The 17,915-nt window shown below is 42.7% G+C and overlaps 1 protein-coding gene across 1 annotated transcript in view; it reads left to right on the top strand.

The window, feature by feature from the left end:
• Positions 1–17,510, top strand: part of METTL16 (methyltransferase 16, RNA N6-adenosine) — a 75,989-nt gene extending 58,479 nt beyond the window's left edge. The window contains exons 7-10 of the mRNA XM_059147904.1: positions 2,394–2,463; positions 3,511–3,600; positions 15,772–15,945; positions 16,073–17,510. Coding sequence (XP_059003887.1) covers positions 2,394–2,463; positions 3,511–3,600; positions 15,772–15,945; positions 16,073–16,699 — 961 coding nt within the window. The 3' untranslated portion in view covers positions 16,700–17,510. The remainder of the gene's footprint in view (positions 1–2,393; positions 2,464–3,510; positions 3,601–15,771; positions 15,946–16,072) is intronic.
• The last annotated feature ends 405 nt before the right edge of the window (positions 17,511–17,915 follow it).

Below are 17,915 nucleotides of genomic sequence, written 5' to 3'. Positions count from 1 at the left end.
CTTTCTGCTCTGGCCAGTAGAATTGCAGAGTAGTCTGGTTATGTCTGGACTCCAGTTGTTCAGCTTACTATTTTCTGGGAAGTTTTTTTTTTTTAAGATATATTTATTTATTTTAGAGATGGAGCAGGGAGAGGGAGAGAGAATCCTTAGGCAGACTCCCTATTGAGTGTGGAGTCCATATCAGGGCTTGGTTCCAGGACCCTGACAAGAGCAGAAATCTAGAGTTGGACACTTAACCGACTAAGACAATCAGGCGCTCCTCTGAGAATTCTTTCCCTCGTCTGAAGTTCCACTTCACAGGTGCAAATCCTTATTCTGCAGAATATTCCAAGGAGGGGCAGTGGGTGGCTCCATAGGTTAAGCGTCTGTCTTCCGCTCAGGTCATGATCCCAGGGTTCTGGGATTGAGCCCGGCATCCAGGTCCCTGCTCCTCAGGAGGCCTGCTTCTCACTCTATCCCACTGCTTGTGTTCCCTCTCTTGCTATGTCTCTCTCTGTCGAATAAATAAAATCTTAAAAAAAGAAAAATTCCAGGAAATTTTTCTGCAGGTGCCCAGAATTCTCTCTCTGTGCAAGTCCTGAGAGCTTGTTTGGAGGTTCTAGCAGGGGAGCGCAGCTACTCGTATACCCTTGACCGAAGAACGGTCCTCTCCTCTATCGGGGAAGGTCGTCCTCTTCGACCGGGCGCGCAGCTTCGGGAGGGACGCACATGGAGCGGTGAGGGAGGAAGGGGACACCCGCCTAGCCAGCCAGATCAGCCGAATCAACCCTGGCGATCAATGGGGTGACAGATGTCGCAGCCAGATCGCCCTCACATCCTCTCTGTGCAAGTCCTTCCTCTCTTATGTTTTGCCCTTCAAATCCTTTCTGCCTGGGCCTTTGAAATCCAGTCTGTCGCTCACCAGTTCAAGATTATTTGGCTCTGTTTGAGATTCCTTTCGGGGCATTGCCCCTTAGAAATTTCCTTCAGGCAGTATGCTCTGACAGTTATGGGACTCACCTGGTTTCTCTCCCAGAGGTTACAGGTCTTCCCTGCAATTGTCCAGTGTGTGTAAAACAATTGCTATATATATTTGGTAAGTTTCCTAGTTAATTATGATAGAAAACATAGTAGTTAATCTTTCACAGACTAAATTCTATGTTTGTTTTTTAAAGATTTTTTATTTATTTGACAGAGACATAGTGAGAGAGGGAACATAAGCAGGGGGAGCGGGAGAAGGAGAAGGAGGCCTCCCCCCGAACAAGGAGCCAGATGCCAGGCTTGATCCCAGGATACTGGGATCATGATCCGAGCTGAAGGCAGCTACTCAATGCCTGAGCCACCCAGGCAGCCCTAAATTCTATATCTTTTTGACTAGACACTCCCTTTAACTAGTTCACTTCCATCTTTTACCTTTTAACTAGTTCATTCCCATCTTCTCCCCATTCCCACTTCTAGATTTATGTTTACTAATAAAAGAAATTGATTTCATATTCCTTTGAAATAATATATATCCTTAAATCCTTTGCAAGTGAGGTCATCTCAAAAGTATTAGGTCCATGTCAGATTTTATAATTTTGTTTTTTAAAGATTTTATTTATTTATTTGACAGAGATCACAAGTAGGCAGAGAGGCAGGCAGAGGGAGAGGAGGAAGCAGGCTCCCTGCTGAGCAGAAAGCCCGACGTGGGGCTTGATCCCAGGACCCTGGGATCATGACCCAAGCCGAAAGCAGAGGCCCCAACCCACTGAGCCACTCAGGTGCCCCTGGATTTTATAATTTTTATTAAGATGGTATAGGGGATTGTTTATACTTCTTTTAGTTGAGGTATAATTTGACATACAACATTGTAGTACTTTTAGGTATACATGTTTTTACTGCTATTTATTAAATAATTTCTGTCCTAGAGCTAAAAGGCCTTTATTCTGACTGTCACAGCGGAGAGCTCTCTCTTTTTCACTCTCTTTCCAAACATGTACAGTCCTGAATCCTTGGAGAGGCTTAGTGGGTTTTTGTTTTTTTAAGTTGCTTTGGGTTTGTTTTCCCTTTTTTAATTTTTACTTTTTTACGATTTTTATTTATGTGAGAGAGAACACAAGCAGCGGGGAGGACAGAGGGAGAAGCAAACTCCCCACTGAACAGGGAGCCCTCCTAATACATGGGACTTGATCCCAGGATCCCAGGATCATGACATGACCTGAGCTAAAGGCAAATGCTTAACTGACTGAGCCACCCAGGTGCCTTTGTTTTCCTTTGCTAGGTTTGCTCTTTGTCTAAATATAATTTTTGTTATTGTTACTTATAACTTAACTCAAAATTTTTTGCTCTTCTCATTTTGTTAGTGTAAAAAATGCTTAATTAAAAAATGTAACCACATAAACGATGTTTTACTTCTCTGATTTTTTTCTTCCTAGGTGGTATAGCTGTATGCTGGGGAAGAAATGCAGCCTGGCTCCTCTGAAGGAAGAACTTCGAATACAAGGGGTCAGTCTTTGTCGTTATTATTCCGGGTTATATCTACTTTTGATGGTAATTACAGTATGGGAATTTCCTTTATACCTTAAAACCCTAAATGTGTTTTTTGGTTTTCTTATTTTTTACTTTTGTAAAAGAGGTTTTTTATAAATTATTTTTAAAAGGTCTACTTGACAATCATAACAGAGAAAAGATGGGGGAAAACAGAATGAGTACAATATCAGAGATGTATTAGAAATCAAAAAACCTGGTTCTACCTCCCACTCTTCTACATCTGACTCTTTTATGATTGCAGAAACTGAAGGTTACATAAGTTAAAGGGGCTTGTTCTAGGTTACATACCTAGTAACTAGAATTAGAATGATAATCATTCAAGTGTGCTGCTCTTTATGGTGCAGTCCACGTGAATTCAGCCCCTTGCTTCTCTTTTGAAAAGCAGGTGGCAAATTAATATTGCCCCCTGACACCTCTCCCAGTTTATATTGTTGGGGCACAGGTAAGCTTGAGCCAGGTGACTTCAGAAAAGGGGATCAAATGTGTGGTCAGTGATAGAAACCAAATTTCTGATTTCTGGTTTCTTTCAGACATTTTCCCTGTCACACTTTTTCTTTGTTAAAATTCTAACAGCCACAAAGTAGTTTTATTTTCACCCTAAAATTTGATAGACAAAAGATCGACTACACAGCTTTATCTAGCTAAGCTTTGGTGGCTCTTTTTCCAAACAGAAAAGAAAAGGGGAAAAAAAAAACACTTGAACCATTTACCAGTGGTTCTTTGAAGAGCTATGTTATTTTGGATGTTTTAAATATTTGGACCTTCAAACCAGAACTCTAAATTCTAATATTTTGGGAGAGGATAAAAACCCACATCTTTGTTGAAAGATAATTTATTAATTTATTAATTGATTATTAGACAGCTATGCATAACTGTTTTGGGATAGTAGTGTTATGTTAACTGATAAAAAGGAAAACAAAGAAATAATTAGCATGAGGCAGCAATGCAGAACATTGGTAGGATTACTTCAGTTTAATGAGATGCCATGTTTGTTGGTTTCAGGTTCCTAAAGTCACCTACACCGAATTCTGTCAAGGTCGGACAATGAGATGGGCTTTAGCTTGGAGTTTTTATGATGATGTTACAGTACCAGTAAGTAGAGATTTTGCTTTAGCTTCTCGGAATGGCAGCACACGGTGGGCTATAGTAGGTCAGAAATGAACTAAATCTGTACTGCCTCGGTTTCCCTGAAGTCTTCGGAATGGGAAGTGGTTGTGAAACAAGACACAGTCCTAGAAGGCTGACTGTGGTGACCATGGAGCCTTTCTTTGGGTTTGTACAACACAGTGATTCTTTCTCAGCAGACATAAGTGAATTAGAAAACATGTCTTTAAGGAATTAAAAATTCTGGTAATATAACCTATAGAAACACCTTGTGGGTATAATTATTCTGTTGGATATTCCTTAAGAATTAAAATTGAAATCTGTTTATTTTCCTTTACTATTGATGCTTTCGTAGAGTAGCTATCTTTGGGGTTATTGGTGAATACAGAAATTGCTATTTGGGGTTGTAGGCTTTTGATGCGTAACACTTAGGGATCATTCTAGTAAAAGGTTCTGTGTTAGCTTTAAAATTACCACTAGAATATTGGTGAGTTTTGAAGCTTGGTGGTAGGTCACTTTTCTAGTCTCTCTGTTTTGCATATGCTTAAGCTTGAACATTATTGGGAATAGAATGTTTTTGTTTTTATTTATTTATTTATTTGACTGAGAGAGAGAGAGATATCAAGATCACAAGTAGGCAGAGAGGCAGGCGGGGTGTGGGGGGAAGCAGGCTCCCTGTTGAGCAGAGAGCCCAATGTGGGGCTCGATCCCAGGATCCTGAGATCATGACCTGAGCTGAAGGCAGAGGCTTAACCCACTGAGCCACCCAGGTGTTCCGGTGCCCTGAATATTTTTGTTTTTAAAGATTTTATTTATTTTGAGAGGGAGAAAGAGAGGGAGCACAAATAGGAGGGGAGGGGCAGACAGAGAGGGAGAAGCAGACTCCCTGCTGAGCAGGGAGCTCGATGTGGGGCTCTATCCCAGGGTTCTGGACTCATGACAGGAGCCAAAGGCAGAGACGCTTAACTACTCAGCCACCCAGGCGTCCCTGGAATAGATTGTTGTAAACAAATAATTTGTTCCACAAACTTCTCTTTTTTTTTTTTTTTTTTAAAGATTTTATTTATTTATTTGACAGACAGAGATCACAAGCAGGCAGAGAGGCAGGCAGAGAGAGAGAGAGAGAGGAGGGAGCAGGCTCCCTGCTGAGCAGAGAGCCCGATGCGGGACTCGATCCCAGGACCCTGAGATCATGACCTGAGCCGAAGGCAGCGGCTTAACCCACTGAGCCACCCAGGCGCCCCACAAACTTCTCTTTGTCCTCTGTGTTATCATATGTAAAGGAAAAATACTTCTGAACTGGTTAGACTGAATAATTTTACTGGCCTGTACTAAGAGGTGGTAATAGAATAGCATCTGTTTGTTCCCATAGTTCATTCACAGAATGATGGACCTTGTTGCCTGGAGCCTCCCATCTTAAGTTTATGCAAAGATTGCTCAGTACTCTCCTTCTTCCCATAGTATTTATGGAGACCTGGTGCCTGGTACCTGGTCCCTCAGGTTTCTGATCCCCTGTCTGTACAGTATGCTTGTTCTGGGTGCTCAACTCCCAAAGGCTTCGATGCACTTGGTCTTTCAAGGCATCCTAAATGTTGCAGTGTCTGTGAGCCTCTAACCCTTCCTTCACTGCAGAGGAATAGGGACATGTGCAGAACTACAAGGAGACAATTTGCAGGTATTTCTGAATACGTGGGCTCACATTTAAAACAGCCTGTCCTTTCGGGATTCTGCTATTAAGTGTGCTGCTGGTTGAAATAAGTCTCCCAGGGGCACCTGGGTAGCTCAGGTCATAATCCCAGAGTCCTGGGATCAAGCTCTGCATCACATTCCTTGCTCATCAGGGAGTCTGCTTCTCCCTCTGCCTGCCGCTGCTCCAGCTTGTGCTCGCTCACTTGCTTATAATGGGCTCTGGCACTTTTCCATGTCATCTCAGGGTCCAGAGTCACCTTTGCCCTCTTGGATTAGTAGCTGTTTCAGATCAAAATATCAAAAGGCACTATGTTTCTGTGTTAGCAGAATCAGTTTATTTTGAAAATGAACCTTCTCCCTCCTTGTCTTTTAGGTCATCCTTGAGCCCTATTCGTAGTTTCAGCCATCAAAGAATGCCTCTTGCAAAGGTTTCTGCCATGTCAGAGTACTGCCTCCCCACTGCTGCCATCAACCCAAAACTGTTAATAATATGTTCCCAAGTGTTCCATTGGGTGCACTCAAACTGCTACAGGGAAAATGGCAATTTCTGATTTGCAGTAACCCAGCAACAGTTTCTTAGCACTGGTTCCCTTGATCAGCAGCTGCTTTCCCAGGTGTAGTCCCAGGGCGCTCCTGAGGTTTTCAGTGGGCTGTCCTCTTGGTTCTCCTTCCTTTCACCTGGACCACTCCCCACCTCTTGCTTTTTTAAATGCTCACCTGACTTCCCCCCAGCCCTTGCTCCCTTTAGGGATGGAGAGATAAGAGGATGCTGCTTTCAGTGGGAGGAAGCCAAGGACTAGAGCTAGTAAAGTAGAAATATTGACCTACTTCCCCACCCCACCCCCACTCCTGCCTTTTTAGGGTAAATGTGCAAGTTTCTATGGCAACTTCTGTTTTCACTTATCTCAAGCCCACTGATTCTGTTCTGTTAGTGCTGAATGCTAAAAAAAATTCTGATTCAGGTGCCTACAGTAAGTCCATTGCTCATGTCTCGATTTATTTTAGCAACAAAAAGATGAGTCCTAGTGTTGGTAGAATTTTTGTACAATCAATCCTGACTGATGATGAGTATAAGGAAGTGTATTGTGAGGACTGCTCTTTACAAATTTAACATGCCACTGAGAATGCCTCTTTGTCCCTGCTTCTCTGATTGCTCAACGTGTTATTTTACCTTTGCTTTGCTTTCAGAAGTTTAACACTTGTCAAACTAAGAGGGAAAAATAGTGTGGCCCCAGTAAGTTGTGCACTCTTGGTATGAGCATTGCCCTGGAACTCTGGTTTTAAAAAAATTATCCCCCTGTGTTCAAGACATTTCTTTTAAGCCTGGAGACTTTCCTGTCTAGGGAGTAAAATTAGAGGGCTTTTGGAAATCAGATGGAGGGAAGGGGTCATATTAATCAGGTAACCTTGTTAGTGTCAGAGCTAGGGTCTCCTGGCAATATTTTTCTTACTACTGCATAGGTATTCACACTGGTTCTAGAAAGATTAGGGATTCTGTATCGGGTGCCACAGGGGGTTGGCAGCTGGGGGCAGATGTCAGGTTGGTAATTCAGGCCTTTCCCTCCTTTTAATCAGAGCTGATCTGCTTGCATTGATATTATGTATTGAAAGGATTCTGTTGTTAAATGGTTTGAAAACCAGTATCATACCAGGCTATACCATAGGCTGTAAAACAGAAACAATGTATCTTTTTTTTAAAAAAAGATTTTATTTATTTATTTGACTGAGAGAAAGAGATCACAAGTAATCAGAGAGGCAGGCAGAGAGAGAAGGGGGAAGCAGGCTCCCCGCTGAGCAGAGCGCCCCATGCCGCTGAGCAGAGCGCCCCATGCGGGGCTCAATCCCAGAACTCTGAGATCATGACCTGAGCCAAAGTCAGAGGCTTAACCCAACTGAGTACACCCTAGGTGCAGTGTATCTTATTAAGGATGATCTTCATTGTGATAATACCAAAGAAAGAAGACACCATTTTCTGTCCTTAACAATGACAAGTTTTATGGGTGGGAAACACACACAAGCATTGCTCCGAAATTACATCTTAGCAAATGCTGAAATGAATGGTTGGGAGTTAGGGAGTTCCCAAAACAAAAGCAGTTCTGGCTGGCCTAGTTAGAGCTGACTTCATGGAGGAGTTGTCAATATCTGACGGGTGCTCAGTAAGTTTTCTTCGAATGCCAAAGGAAATGGTGTAGGATTTGTACTAAGGTGCAGCATTGTGAACAGGACATTAATAGAGCTAATAGAATTGAAGCCCGGTGGGTAGTCTTTGTTATTTGAATGCATCACACAGGTTAATGTCGGGTTTTTTTTTTTTTAAGATTTTTATTTATTTATTGAGAGAGAGCATGAGCGAGGAGAAATCAAAGGGAGAAGCAGACTCCCCATGGAGCTGGGAGCCTGATGCGGGACTCGATCCCAGGACTCCGGGATCATGACCCGAGCCGAAGGCAGTCGTCCAACCAACTGAGCCACCCAGGCGTCCCAATGTCGTCTTTATTTAAACCTGACAACAATCAAGTAAAAGTAGATGGTATTATCCCCACTTTCTAGAAGAGGAAACAGGGGGCTCTAAGAAGTCAGGCTGGTCCTGCTCCATTGTGTCATTATAATTTATTCTTCTGTTCTATGTGTCCTTTATTTTATTTATTTATTTTTTAAGATTTTATTTATTTATTTGACAGAGAGAAATCACAAGTAGATGGAGAGGCAGGCAGAGAGAGAGAGGGAAGCAGGCTCTCCGCCGAGCAGAGAGCCCGACGCGGGACTCGATCCCAGGACTCTGAGATCATGACCTGAGCTGAAGGCAGCGGCTCAAACCCACTGAGCCACCCAGGCGCCCTCTATGTGTCTTTTAACATAGGAACTATATATGTACAGTTCAGACCACCATGACTGGCTGGCTCATCAGAAGAGCATGCAACTCTTGGTCAAGGGGTCATGAGTTTGAGCCCCTCAGTGGGTGTGGTGATTACTTTGAAAGGAGAGAGAAAGTATTTATTCATTTATGTATCTATCTATCTAGCTGGGGGTAGGGGAGAAGGGTACAGGAACAGAGGGAGAGAGAGAATCTTTTTTTTTTTTTTTAAGATTTTATTTATTTGACAGATCACAAGTAGGCAGAGAGGCAGGTGGGGTGGTGGGGGGAAGTAGGCTACCTGCTGAGCCGAGAGCCAGATTCAGGGCTTGATCCCAGGACCCTGGGATCATGACCTAAGCCAAAGGCAGAGGCTTTAATTCACTGAGCCACCCAGGTGCCCCTGCGAGAGAGAATCTTAAGCAGGCTCCACACCCAGTGCAGAGCCTGACCCAGGACCTGATCCCACAACTCTGAGGATCACAATCAAGAGTCAGTTGCTTAACCAACCGAGCCACTTAGGTGGCCCCCCCCCAAAAAATCTTAGAAACAATAAATAAACCATCCCTTCTTAGATAACATTCTACATAGACTTTTCTCCCCCTTGCTTTTTTTTTTTTAATTGACATATAATGTATTATTTGTTTCAGGGGTACAGGTCTGTGATTCATCAGTCATAACAATTCACAGTACTCACCACAGCACATAGCCTCCCCAGTGTCTATCATCCAGTTACCCCTTCCTTCCCACCCGCCACCCCTCCAGCAACCCTCAGGTTTTTTTCTGGAGATGAAGAGTCTCTTATGGATTGGTTCCCTCCCTGGTCCCATCTTATTTCACTTCCTCCCCCCATGACCCCCCGCCCTATCTCAGATTCCTCATATCGGAGAGATCATATGATAATTGTCTTTCTCTCTCTCTTTTTTTTTTTTTTTTTTTTTTTAAAGATTTTACTCATTTATTTGACAGAGAGAAATCACAAGTAGATGGAGAGGCAGGCAGAGAGAGAGAGAGAGGGAAGCAGGGTCCCCGCTGAGCAGAGAGCCCGATGCAGGACTCGATCCCAGGACCCTGAGATCATGACCTGAGCCAAAGGCAGCGGCTCAACCCACTGAGCCACCCAGGTGCCCCGATAATTGTCTTTCTCCAACTGACTTATTTCACTTAGCATAATACCCTCTAGTTCCATCCATGTCATTGCAAATGGCAAGATTTGGAGTTTGTTTGTTTGTTTGTTTGTTTTAAAGATTTTATTTATTTATTTGACAGAGGGAGATCACAAGTAGGCAGAGAGGCAGGCAGAGAGAGAGAGGAGGAAGCAGGCTCCCCACTGAGCAGAGAGCCCGATGCGGGACTCGATCCCAGGACCCTGAGATCATGACCTGAGCCGAAGGCAGCGGCTTAACCCACTGAGCCACCCAGGTGCCCTGTTTGTTTGTTTTTTAAGATTTTATTTATTTATTTGACAGAGAGAAATCACAAGTAGACTGAGAGGCAGGCAGAGAGAGAGAGAGAGAGGGAAGCAGGCTCCCTGCTGAGCAGAGAGGGACTCTCTGAGTCGATACGGGACTCGACCCCAGGACCCTGAGATCATGACCTGAGCCGAAGGCAGCGGCTTAATCCACTGAGCCAGCCAGGCGCCCAACATTTTGGGTTTTTTGATGGCTGCATAGTATTCAATTTTATTTGTGTATATAATTTATTTATATGATTTATATTTTAATATATTAATATTATATAATAAAATATACTATAATATATATTATATATACATATACACATACATATATATATATATAACTCAAGAGGCACAAGCTCTTTGGGGTGCTTAGCTGGCTCAGTAGAGCATGTGACTCTTGATCTTGAGTTCGAGCCCCACACTGGGTTTAGAGATTACTTAAAATCATTTTTTAAAAAGTTCCAGCACGCCTGAGTGGCTCTGTCGGTTAAGTAATCTGCCTTCGGCTCAGGTCACGATCCCCAGGTCCTGGAATCAAGTCCTGCATCAGGCTCCTTGCTCAGAGGGGAGCCTGCTTCTCCCTCTGCCTCCCTTTGCTTATGTGCTTGATCACTCTGTGACAAATAAATAAAATCTTTTTAAAAAATGATTTTTAAAAAAGTCATGGAGTGCCTCGATGGCTCAGTTAGCCTTGGGCTCAGGTTTTGATCCCAGTGTCCTGGGATCAAGCACCAGTCAGACTCCCTGCTGGGCGTGGAGCCTGCTTCTCCCTCAACCTCTGCACCTTCCCCTGCTCTCTCTTTCAATAAATAAAATTTTCAAAAAATAGTAACAAAAAGGAGTCACATGCTCTATTAACTCAGCCAGCCAGCCAGGTGCTCCGATTTCAGGACATTTTAAAAAGGAACCTGTCAGATTAAGATAGTAATAGATAAATCTACTGAACTGTTTGTTAATAAGGAAGTTACACCCTTAGACAACAGAATATTCAATCCACTTCATGGCAGCAAAGCTGATAACCCATTCAAATAAGGCATAGTTTGTAAGGTAGTCTGGCTGGCACACTCCCCGTCTATATTCTAGTCAGGTGTAACTGTTGGCCCTTGGCTCTCTTTCTCCAGATTGTTAGAGCCTGTTCAGAATCACAGCTCCCAGGCATTGCGGCTTGTTTCCAGGGGTGGGGGAATCAGCCATTCAGAGTACAGCAGAATGGCAGGACTCCATTCCTGTGGCCAAGAGCAAGAGCACTCCTTTCCCCTCAAGACCATCCTGGAGGTTGGTGTGTCAAAACAAGGAGGCTGTGGCCACATGCTCTGCAGATTCTAGTGAATGACACCCTTCCTTTCCTGCAGAGCCTAGGGAGAACTTAATGATTTTGTGTATCTTGTGGCTTCTTTGGGAGGTTTTGCCCTAGCTCTAGTTAACAACAGAAGCATAATAGGCATTACATGGATCTGTGGCAAGTTGTACCTCATTTGGAAGTCTCTTGATTGATTGCACCACTGAGATCTAGAAATTAAAGAGCAGGATTTAAGAGATTTATAGACAGCCCTGCTAGGTAAAGCCTATTTTAAAATTTAAGAACTGTTTTTGTTCACTTATGGTTTCAATCTACTGTATTTTTAACGATGCAGCAAAATAACACTTGAGGCCCATCTCCGTGTAATTCAAAAGTTAGAAAGCCAGTATCCCCTATGGGCTTTAGAGTTCCTCACCAAACTTCTTTGACATTGTCCTTTCAGCTGCGGAATACAGAATATCTTCTAATTCAAAATCAGTTCTAACTTCACCTTACAGTTCTGCACGTAAACTAGACTACTCCTTGTAAATAAGTGATTTTTGTTTTACACTTTAAAATGTTGAATTATTGGGGTGCCTGGGTGGCTTAGTCATTAAGCATCTGCCTTCTGCTCAGGTCATGATCCCAGGGTCCTGGGATTGAATCCCACATCAGGCTCTTTGTTCAATAGAAAGCCTGTTCCTCCCTGTCCCTGTATTCCCTTTCTTGCTGTCTCTCTTTCTCTCTCTCTCTCTCTCTCTCTATCAAATAAATAAAATACTTAAAAGAAAAAAATGTTTAATTTTTTTATCTTATCTTGCCTGCTTAAAGTACCTTATGATATAAGTTTGAGTATAGTATAGTATAGCACTCTTTGGTTAAAATATTTGTGGTTCTGGGCACCTGGGTGGCTCAGTCAGTTAAGCGTCTGCCTTTGCTTGGGTCTTGCTCCCAGAGTCCCAGTATCAAGTTCCACATTGTGGGGGGGGGGGGGGGGTTGTCCCTGCTCAACAGGGAGTCTGCTTCTCCCTCTGCCCTTCACCCTGCTCATGGTCTCTCTCTCTCTTTCAAATAAGTAAATAAAATATTTTTTGAAAAATAATTGTGGTTTGAGATTATAAGCATATTTGCAAAGTTCATCTCAATTGGAAGAAAACAGCTTCTGTACTAGTGTTCTGTACTAGTGGCAGGTTATAAAATTACCTGCTACTAGAGACCTGTGGGGTTGAATTTAACTATTAATTTCTCAAGGCCTGCTCCTGTATTTTACTCTGGCCCTGCCTACTAAGAAATTTCAGTACAAACACAAGGGGTAAAGGAATGTTTGCTGTAAGCCAAGCTTATGTTAAACTTCAGTCATTTAAAAACTTTGAGAATTTGGGGGGCCTCATGGGTGGCTCAGTCAGTTAAGCATTTGACTTTTGATTTCGGCTCAAGTCATGATCTCAGGGGTCATGGGATCAAACCCCATATTGGGGCGTCACACTCAGCAGGGAGTCTGCTTCTCCCTCCTCTTGATTTTGGCTCATGATCATGGGATGGAGCCTGACTGACTCTGTGCTCAGCAGGGAGTCTGCTTGAGATTCTCTCCCTGTGTTCGCATGCATTTGATCTCCATCTCCCTCTCAAATATATATATGTAAATCTTTAAAGCAGTTCACTAGAAGTATTTGAAGTACCAGATTTATTTTTTGGCCATTATATATGAAAAAGTGGGGCCACAGTGCCAGGTAAAGGACCTGTTTTTGAGATACAGAAGTTTTCATTTTCACCCTGGGGTCATAGGGTAATAAGTTGTCTATTTTGTTATTTCTGACTCCCTCAGAAGTTGGAAAGTGGATCCCTAATAGCGCTCTTATTAAGTTCATTGAGGATGCATTTCTCTCCTGTAAGTTCTAGAAATGATGAGTCCTTTTTTTCTTTTGGAGAAAGACTGTTGGAGGCCACAGAGATTGAGGAACAGCAGCATCTTCACTTTGTTCATTGGAATTTAAACACAATGATTATCATCTCTGTCAGAAGAGATATGAGGTGCTATTTTTTCAGCCTTATTTCTTGGTGACCTTTGGTGTGCCAAGTGGGCTGTCCGGTATGATCCTGGTACAGTGATCTTTCCCTAGTAACATCTTTGGATATTGGGAAGTGGGGTGGGGAATCTGGTTCTCATTCCCCAGCCCCCTCCTACACACCACTAACTTACTTCCTCCCCAGCTTAATAATCACATCTTAAGCTTCTTAGTGAAAAGTGTTAGACTCTAAGTAGACTGTAGAAATTATCTTATGCTAGGTGATTGAGTAATAACAGTACTTCTGTGTTAATATCAATATGAATTTGTCTCATCTTGTCTGAAACATTATTTGAATAAGTTCAGACTCAGAGCTTGTAGTCCATAATTTATTTTTCAAGAGCAGGTTCTTAGTCATATATAAACCCTTTGTTTTTTGTTTTTTATTTTTTCTTTCTTTCCTTCTTTTTCTCCTTTAAAGATTCTATTTATTTCTTTGATAGAGAAGAGCTTGCATGAAAGCACACAAGTAGAGGAGAGGGGCAAAGTCAAAGGGAGAGGAAGAAGCAAACTCACTGCTGAGCAACAATGAGGGGCTGGATCCCAGGAAGCTGGGATCATGACCTAAGCCAAAGGCAGACGCTTAACCAACTGAGCCACTCAGGCACCCTGCCTTTTCTTCTAAGCTTGTTTTCTAGTGTTCTTTAATTTCCTTTTTTAATTTTAATTTTTTTATTTATTTTTAAGATTTTATTTATTTATTTGATAGAAAGAATGAAAGGATAAGCAGGGGGAGTAGCAGGCAGAGAGAGAAGAAGCAAGCTACCTGCTAAGCAAGGAGCCTGATCTCAGGACCCTGGGATCATGACCTGAGCCAAAGGCAGGCACTTAACCAACCAAGCCACCCAGGTGTCCCTGTTTTTATTTTTTTAGTTGATAGCTGGTATAAAGGGAAAATATAGATTATTTCATAGAAATATGATCTAAAAGTTTTCTAGCATAGAAAAGAACTGGCTGTTTTGTTGTGTATTTATATGATGTGGAGTTGCTGGTTAAGTCTGTACAAGGCCTCCCCCAGTAAGTGGATGTGACTCTGTGTGCCTACGCATTTGTTCGCTTAGTGTTTCTAGGTGGATTTGCAGTGACATCACCACTGTCGGGCTGCTTTTTGCAGGAAATGGTCTTCGTAGCTGACTAAGGTGTTCCCTCTTTATGAGCCTTCTCCTTATAATCCTTACCTGCTCATTTTGACCCTAACCATTAGAATTATCTTGATTTTTTAAAGTTTTAACCTACTGAGCCACCCAGGTGCCCCGATTTTTTAAAGTTTTGATAAATTTTGCCAACAGGTACAGGTCTGTCTCTTAAAGTGTTCATGATATATCTGTTCTTAGCTAAGAGTCACTAAAAATATCAGTGAACTTTTACTTTAGAGAAATTAGTTTTAAATACAGCAATGTCATTTAGTTTTTTAAATGGAACTTGAGTCCCTCTAGTGGGTAGAGTATAGTTCACTTCCTAAGCTTGAAATTGAAAGATGACAGTCTTTTCTTTTCTTTTCTTTTCTTTTTTTTTAATTTGACAGAGATCCTAAGTAGGCAGGAAGGCAGGCAGAGAGAGAGGAGAAAACAGGCTCCCCGCCAAGCAGAGAGCCCGATGCGGGGCTCGATCCCAGGATCCTGGGATCATGACCTGAGCCGAAGGCAGAGGCTTTAACCCACTGAGCCACCCAGGTGCCCATGAAAGATGACAGTCTTGAATTATGTGGAACTAGTTTTAAAATCCACTCTTCTTTTCACTACTGGTATCTCCTCTTCGAGCAGAGAGGCAGTGCTCAGCTAGCTATTGGTTTGGTCCTAACCTTAACCAAGGTGCAGCAGGCCTCCTGCTCTGCCCATTTGATCCTAGTGGCCCTGGACTTTCCTCACATATGATCTCACAGGCTGTGGCTAACCAGCTGCTTTCCTTCAGGCCTCAACAAGTATCAACTTAGATTACACCATGCAGTTCTTTTTCTTTCTTTTCTTTTTTTTAAAAGATTATTATGAGAGAGAGCTTGAGCAGGAGGAGGGGCAGAGGGAGAAGTAGACTCCCCACTGAGCAGGGATTCTGACTTGGGGCTCTATCCCAGGACCCCTGGGTTAGGATCCAAGCAGAAGGCAGATGCTCAATGGCCTGAGCCACCCTGGTGCCTCTAAACCATGTAGTTTTTTAGAGAAGAGAACTCAGTGCCCCCAGGGCCTTTGAAATAAATAATTGTACAGGCATGTGTTAGGCACAACATGTAGATTAAGGACATTTAGTAATTGGGGGGTATTATATACGGATAGCCCATGGCAAAGAACCCGGGTTTGGGGTTTGGGATTTGGGTTTGGGGTTCGGTTCTAACTTTCCAAATTACTAGCTATGTGACCTTGAGCTGGTTATATATCTTTGTATCTTAGTTTTCCTTTCTATAAAATGAAGAGGTGATCAATCTATTTGGCATAGTTGTTTTAGTATTAAAATTAAACATGCAAAGCCCTTTCTTTGTGTTTTTAGTGCTCTGTGGGTTTTTTTTTTTTTTTTTAAAGATTTTATTTATTTATTTGACAGAGAGAGATCACAAGTAGGCAGAGAGGCAGGCAGAGAGAGAGAGGAGGAAGCAGGCTCCCTGCTGAGCAGAGAGCCCGATGCGGGACTTGATCCCAGAACCCTGAGATCATGACCTGAGCCGAAGGCAGCGGCTTAACCCACTGAGCCACCCAGGCGCCCGTGCTCTGTTTTGTAGTAGAAGTCATGGAAATGTTCCTAGTCGAGTTTATTATAATGCATAGGATTTGATTATTTGGATAACTTTCCCTTCTTCCCCCATCCCTTCTTTTTCTTTTAGTCACCACCCAGTAAGCGAAGAAAATTAGAGAAGTCAAGGAAACCCATTACGTTCATAGTGTTGGAGTCTGTGATGAAAGAGTTGTCCCTCAAAGCATCATCTCTGGGGTCAGAGGCAGTGGAAGGCATAGTAGTGGTGACAGCATGGATTGAAAAAATCCTCACCGACCTGAAGGTACCTGGTTAAGCACATTGAAGAATCTTACAACAATCTCTTTTTTCTTTTCTCCTCTTTTTTGTTTTTTTTAAAGGAGTTAAGACAAAAGTGATTTCCTCTAAAATTATGTTCTTCCTCCAAATAGGTCCAGCATAAACGAGTTCCCTGTGGAAAGGAAGAAGTTAGCCTTTTCCTAACAGCAATAGAAAACTCCTGGATTCATTTAAGGAGAAAGAAAAGAGAACGAGTGAGACAATTGAGAGAAGTTCCCCGAGCTCCTGAGGATGTCATCCAAGCCTTGGAGGAGAAAAAGTCCACCACCCCCAAAGAGTCGGGTAGTGGCCAAGATTTGGCCCAGGGCCCCCAGGAGAGTGTCCCATGCGAGCCCGCCACACAGGAAGGCGAGTCTGCCACTGTTGAGGGCCATTGCTCAAACCAGGATTCACTTCCCCAAGAAGAAAACCCAGAACACATGGAGGATGAAAGGAGTGAGGAGAAGGGAGGGATGGAGGTTTTGGAGAGTTGTAAAGGCTCTAGCAATGGAGCCCAGGACCGAGAGGCTTCTGAGCAGTTCAGCAGTCCAGTGTCTGAAAAAGGGAGCCATCTCCAAGGAGTGGCTGGACATTACCTATTCAAGTGTTTGATAAATGTGAAGAAGGAAGTGGATGATGCTTTAGTTGAAATGCATTGGGTTGAGGGCCAGAACAGGGATTTGATGAACCAGCTTTGTACTTATATCCGTAACCAGATTTTCAGACTTGTTGCTAGTTAACTGCTTGCACAATTGGGTATGTTTCTATAAAGTAGCCTGCTTCAGGGTGTTAAGAGGCATTCATTCCACCATAGGCCCACTGATAACATTATGTGCAATTAACTTCAAAAAAAAAATAAATTCATCTATTTTAAAACACTCCCACCCCCCCCCCACCTTTAAAGTTATTAGGCATTAGTATCATGTTCATGAGGAAAAATTGTTACCAGTATCAACAAAAAGCGATCAGTAAAATCAGGAGGTATTTAAACTTGACTTAAATTGACCACCTTAGCTTTAGGCTGAGGCTGAAAGGACTGTTTTTGGAGTCTGGTCTGGGTCCGAACTACAGAGCGTCTTGCTGTGTCAACCCTAGTTACTTCATGAGGGGGGGTGGCTTTCTCTTTCTCTGAATGGAGGCAGTACACCGGACAGATAGGCCCTGTGCCCTCTTCTAGAGTCACCCGCAAGACCCCTGGGTACATAGTTGAGTACCCCTGCATCAGTCATAAGAAAGGACCTGGCTTAATGGTAGGTGGTGAACAGTCAGGGAGAGAAAGCTTAGTAATGCTAGGAAGAAGGGCTGACCTGGAGGCACCTGGAAACGTCATTTCCTGGCTTAACGTCTGTTTTGAGGTAAAACAGAGTTAGGTGAGCAAAACTCCCGCTGTTGTGACTGAGACACAATGAAGTGAAGCCATACCCCGCCCTACCTCCAAACTATTTGAAAGTACTGTTCTGTAGCGGGTTTACTGATGTGTGATTTTTTTTCTTTTGATATTTGAAGTGGAACTTTGTTTTATTTTTAATATAAAAGTATTCAGATTTGAAATCTGTCTGTCCTGTTTGAATCCTGGGATTGAGGGGTGTATTTTCATAGCTTGAACGGATAAATGATTGAGGGTAGAAATAAGAAATGGAGCGAGATAGTTATGAGCAGTAGGTTGCTTAAGGTCTCATCTATTGTCAGAGAAGTTATAGCTGATCAGTTGTTGCTTTTTGTGAGTTCCCTTGTAATCTCTTTGGTGCTTACCTGTTGGTACTAGAGAATTCTGAGGCCAGGGTGACCATGTTCTTAAAACATGTTTTTCATTGGAATGTCTCAGGACTCAGCAGGAATGCTTCTGGAAAGGGGGTCTCTTTTTTTGTTCTCTTGGTGTCTCAGTTACCCTCTGCCATGCTTAACTTTCATACCTTGATTGTGATTTTTTTTTTTTTAAGATTTTATTTATTTATT

This window comes from Mustela lutreola, chromosome 15, assembly GCF_030435805.1.
Source record: "Mustela lutreola isolate mMusLut2 chromosome 15, mMusLut2.pri, whole genome shotgun sequence".
NCBI classification, from domain to species: Eukaryota; Metazoa; Chordata; class Mammalia; order Carnivora; family Mustelidae; genus Mustela; species Mustela lutreola.
Note: the sequence above shows the minus strand (reverse complement) of the source record. Positions and strands in the feature narration are given on the sequence as shown.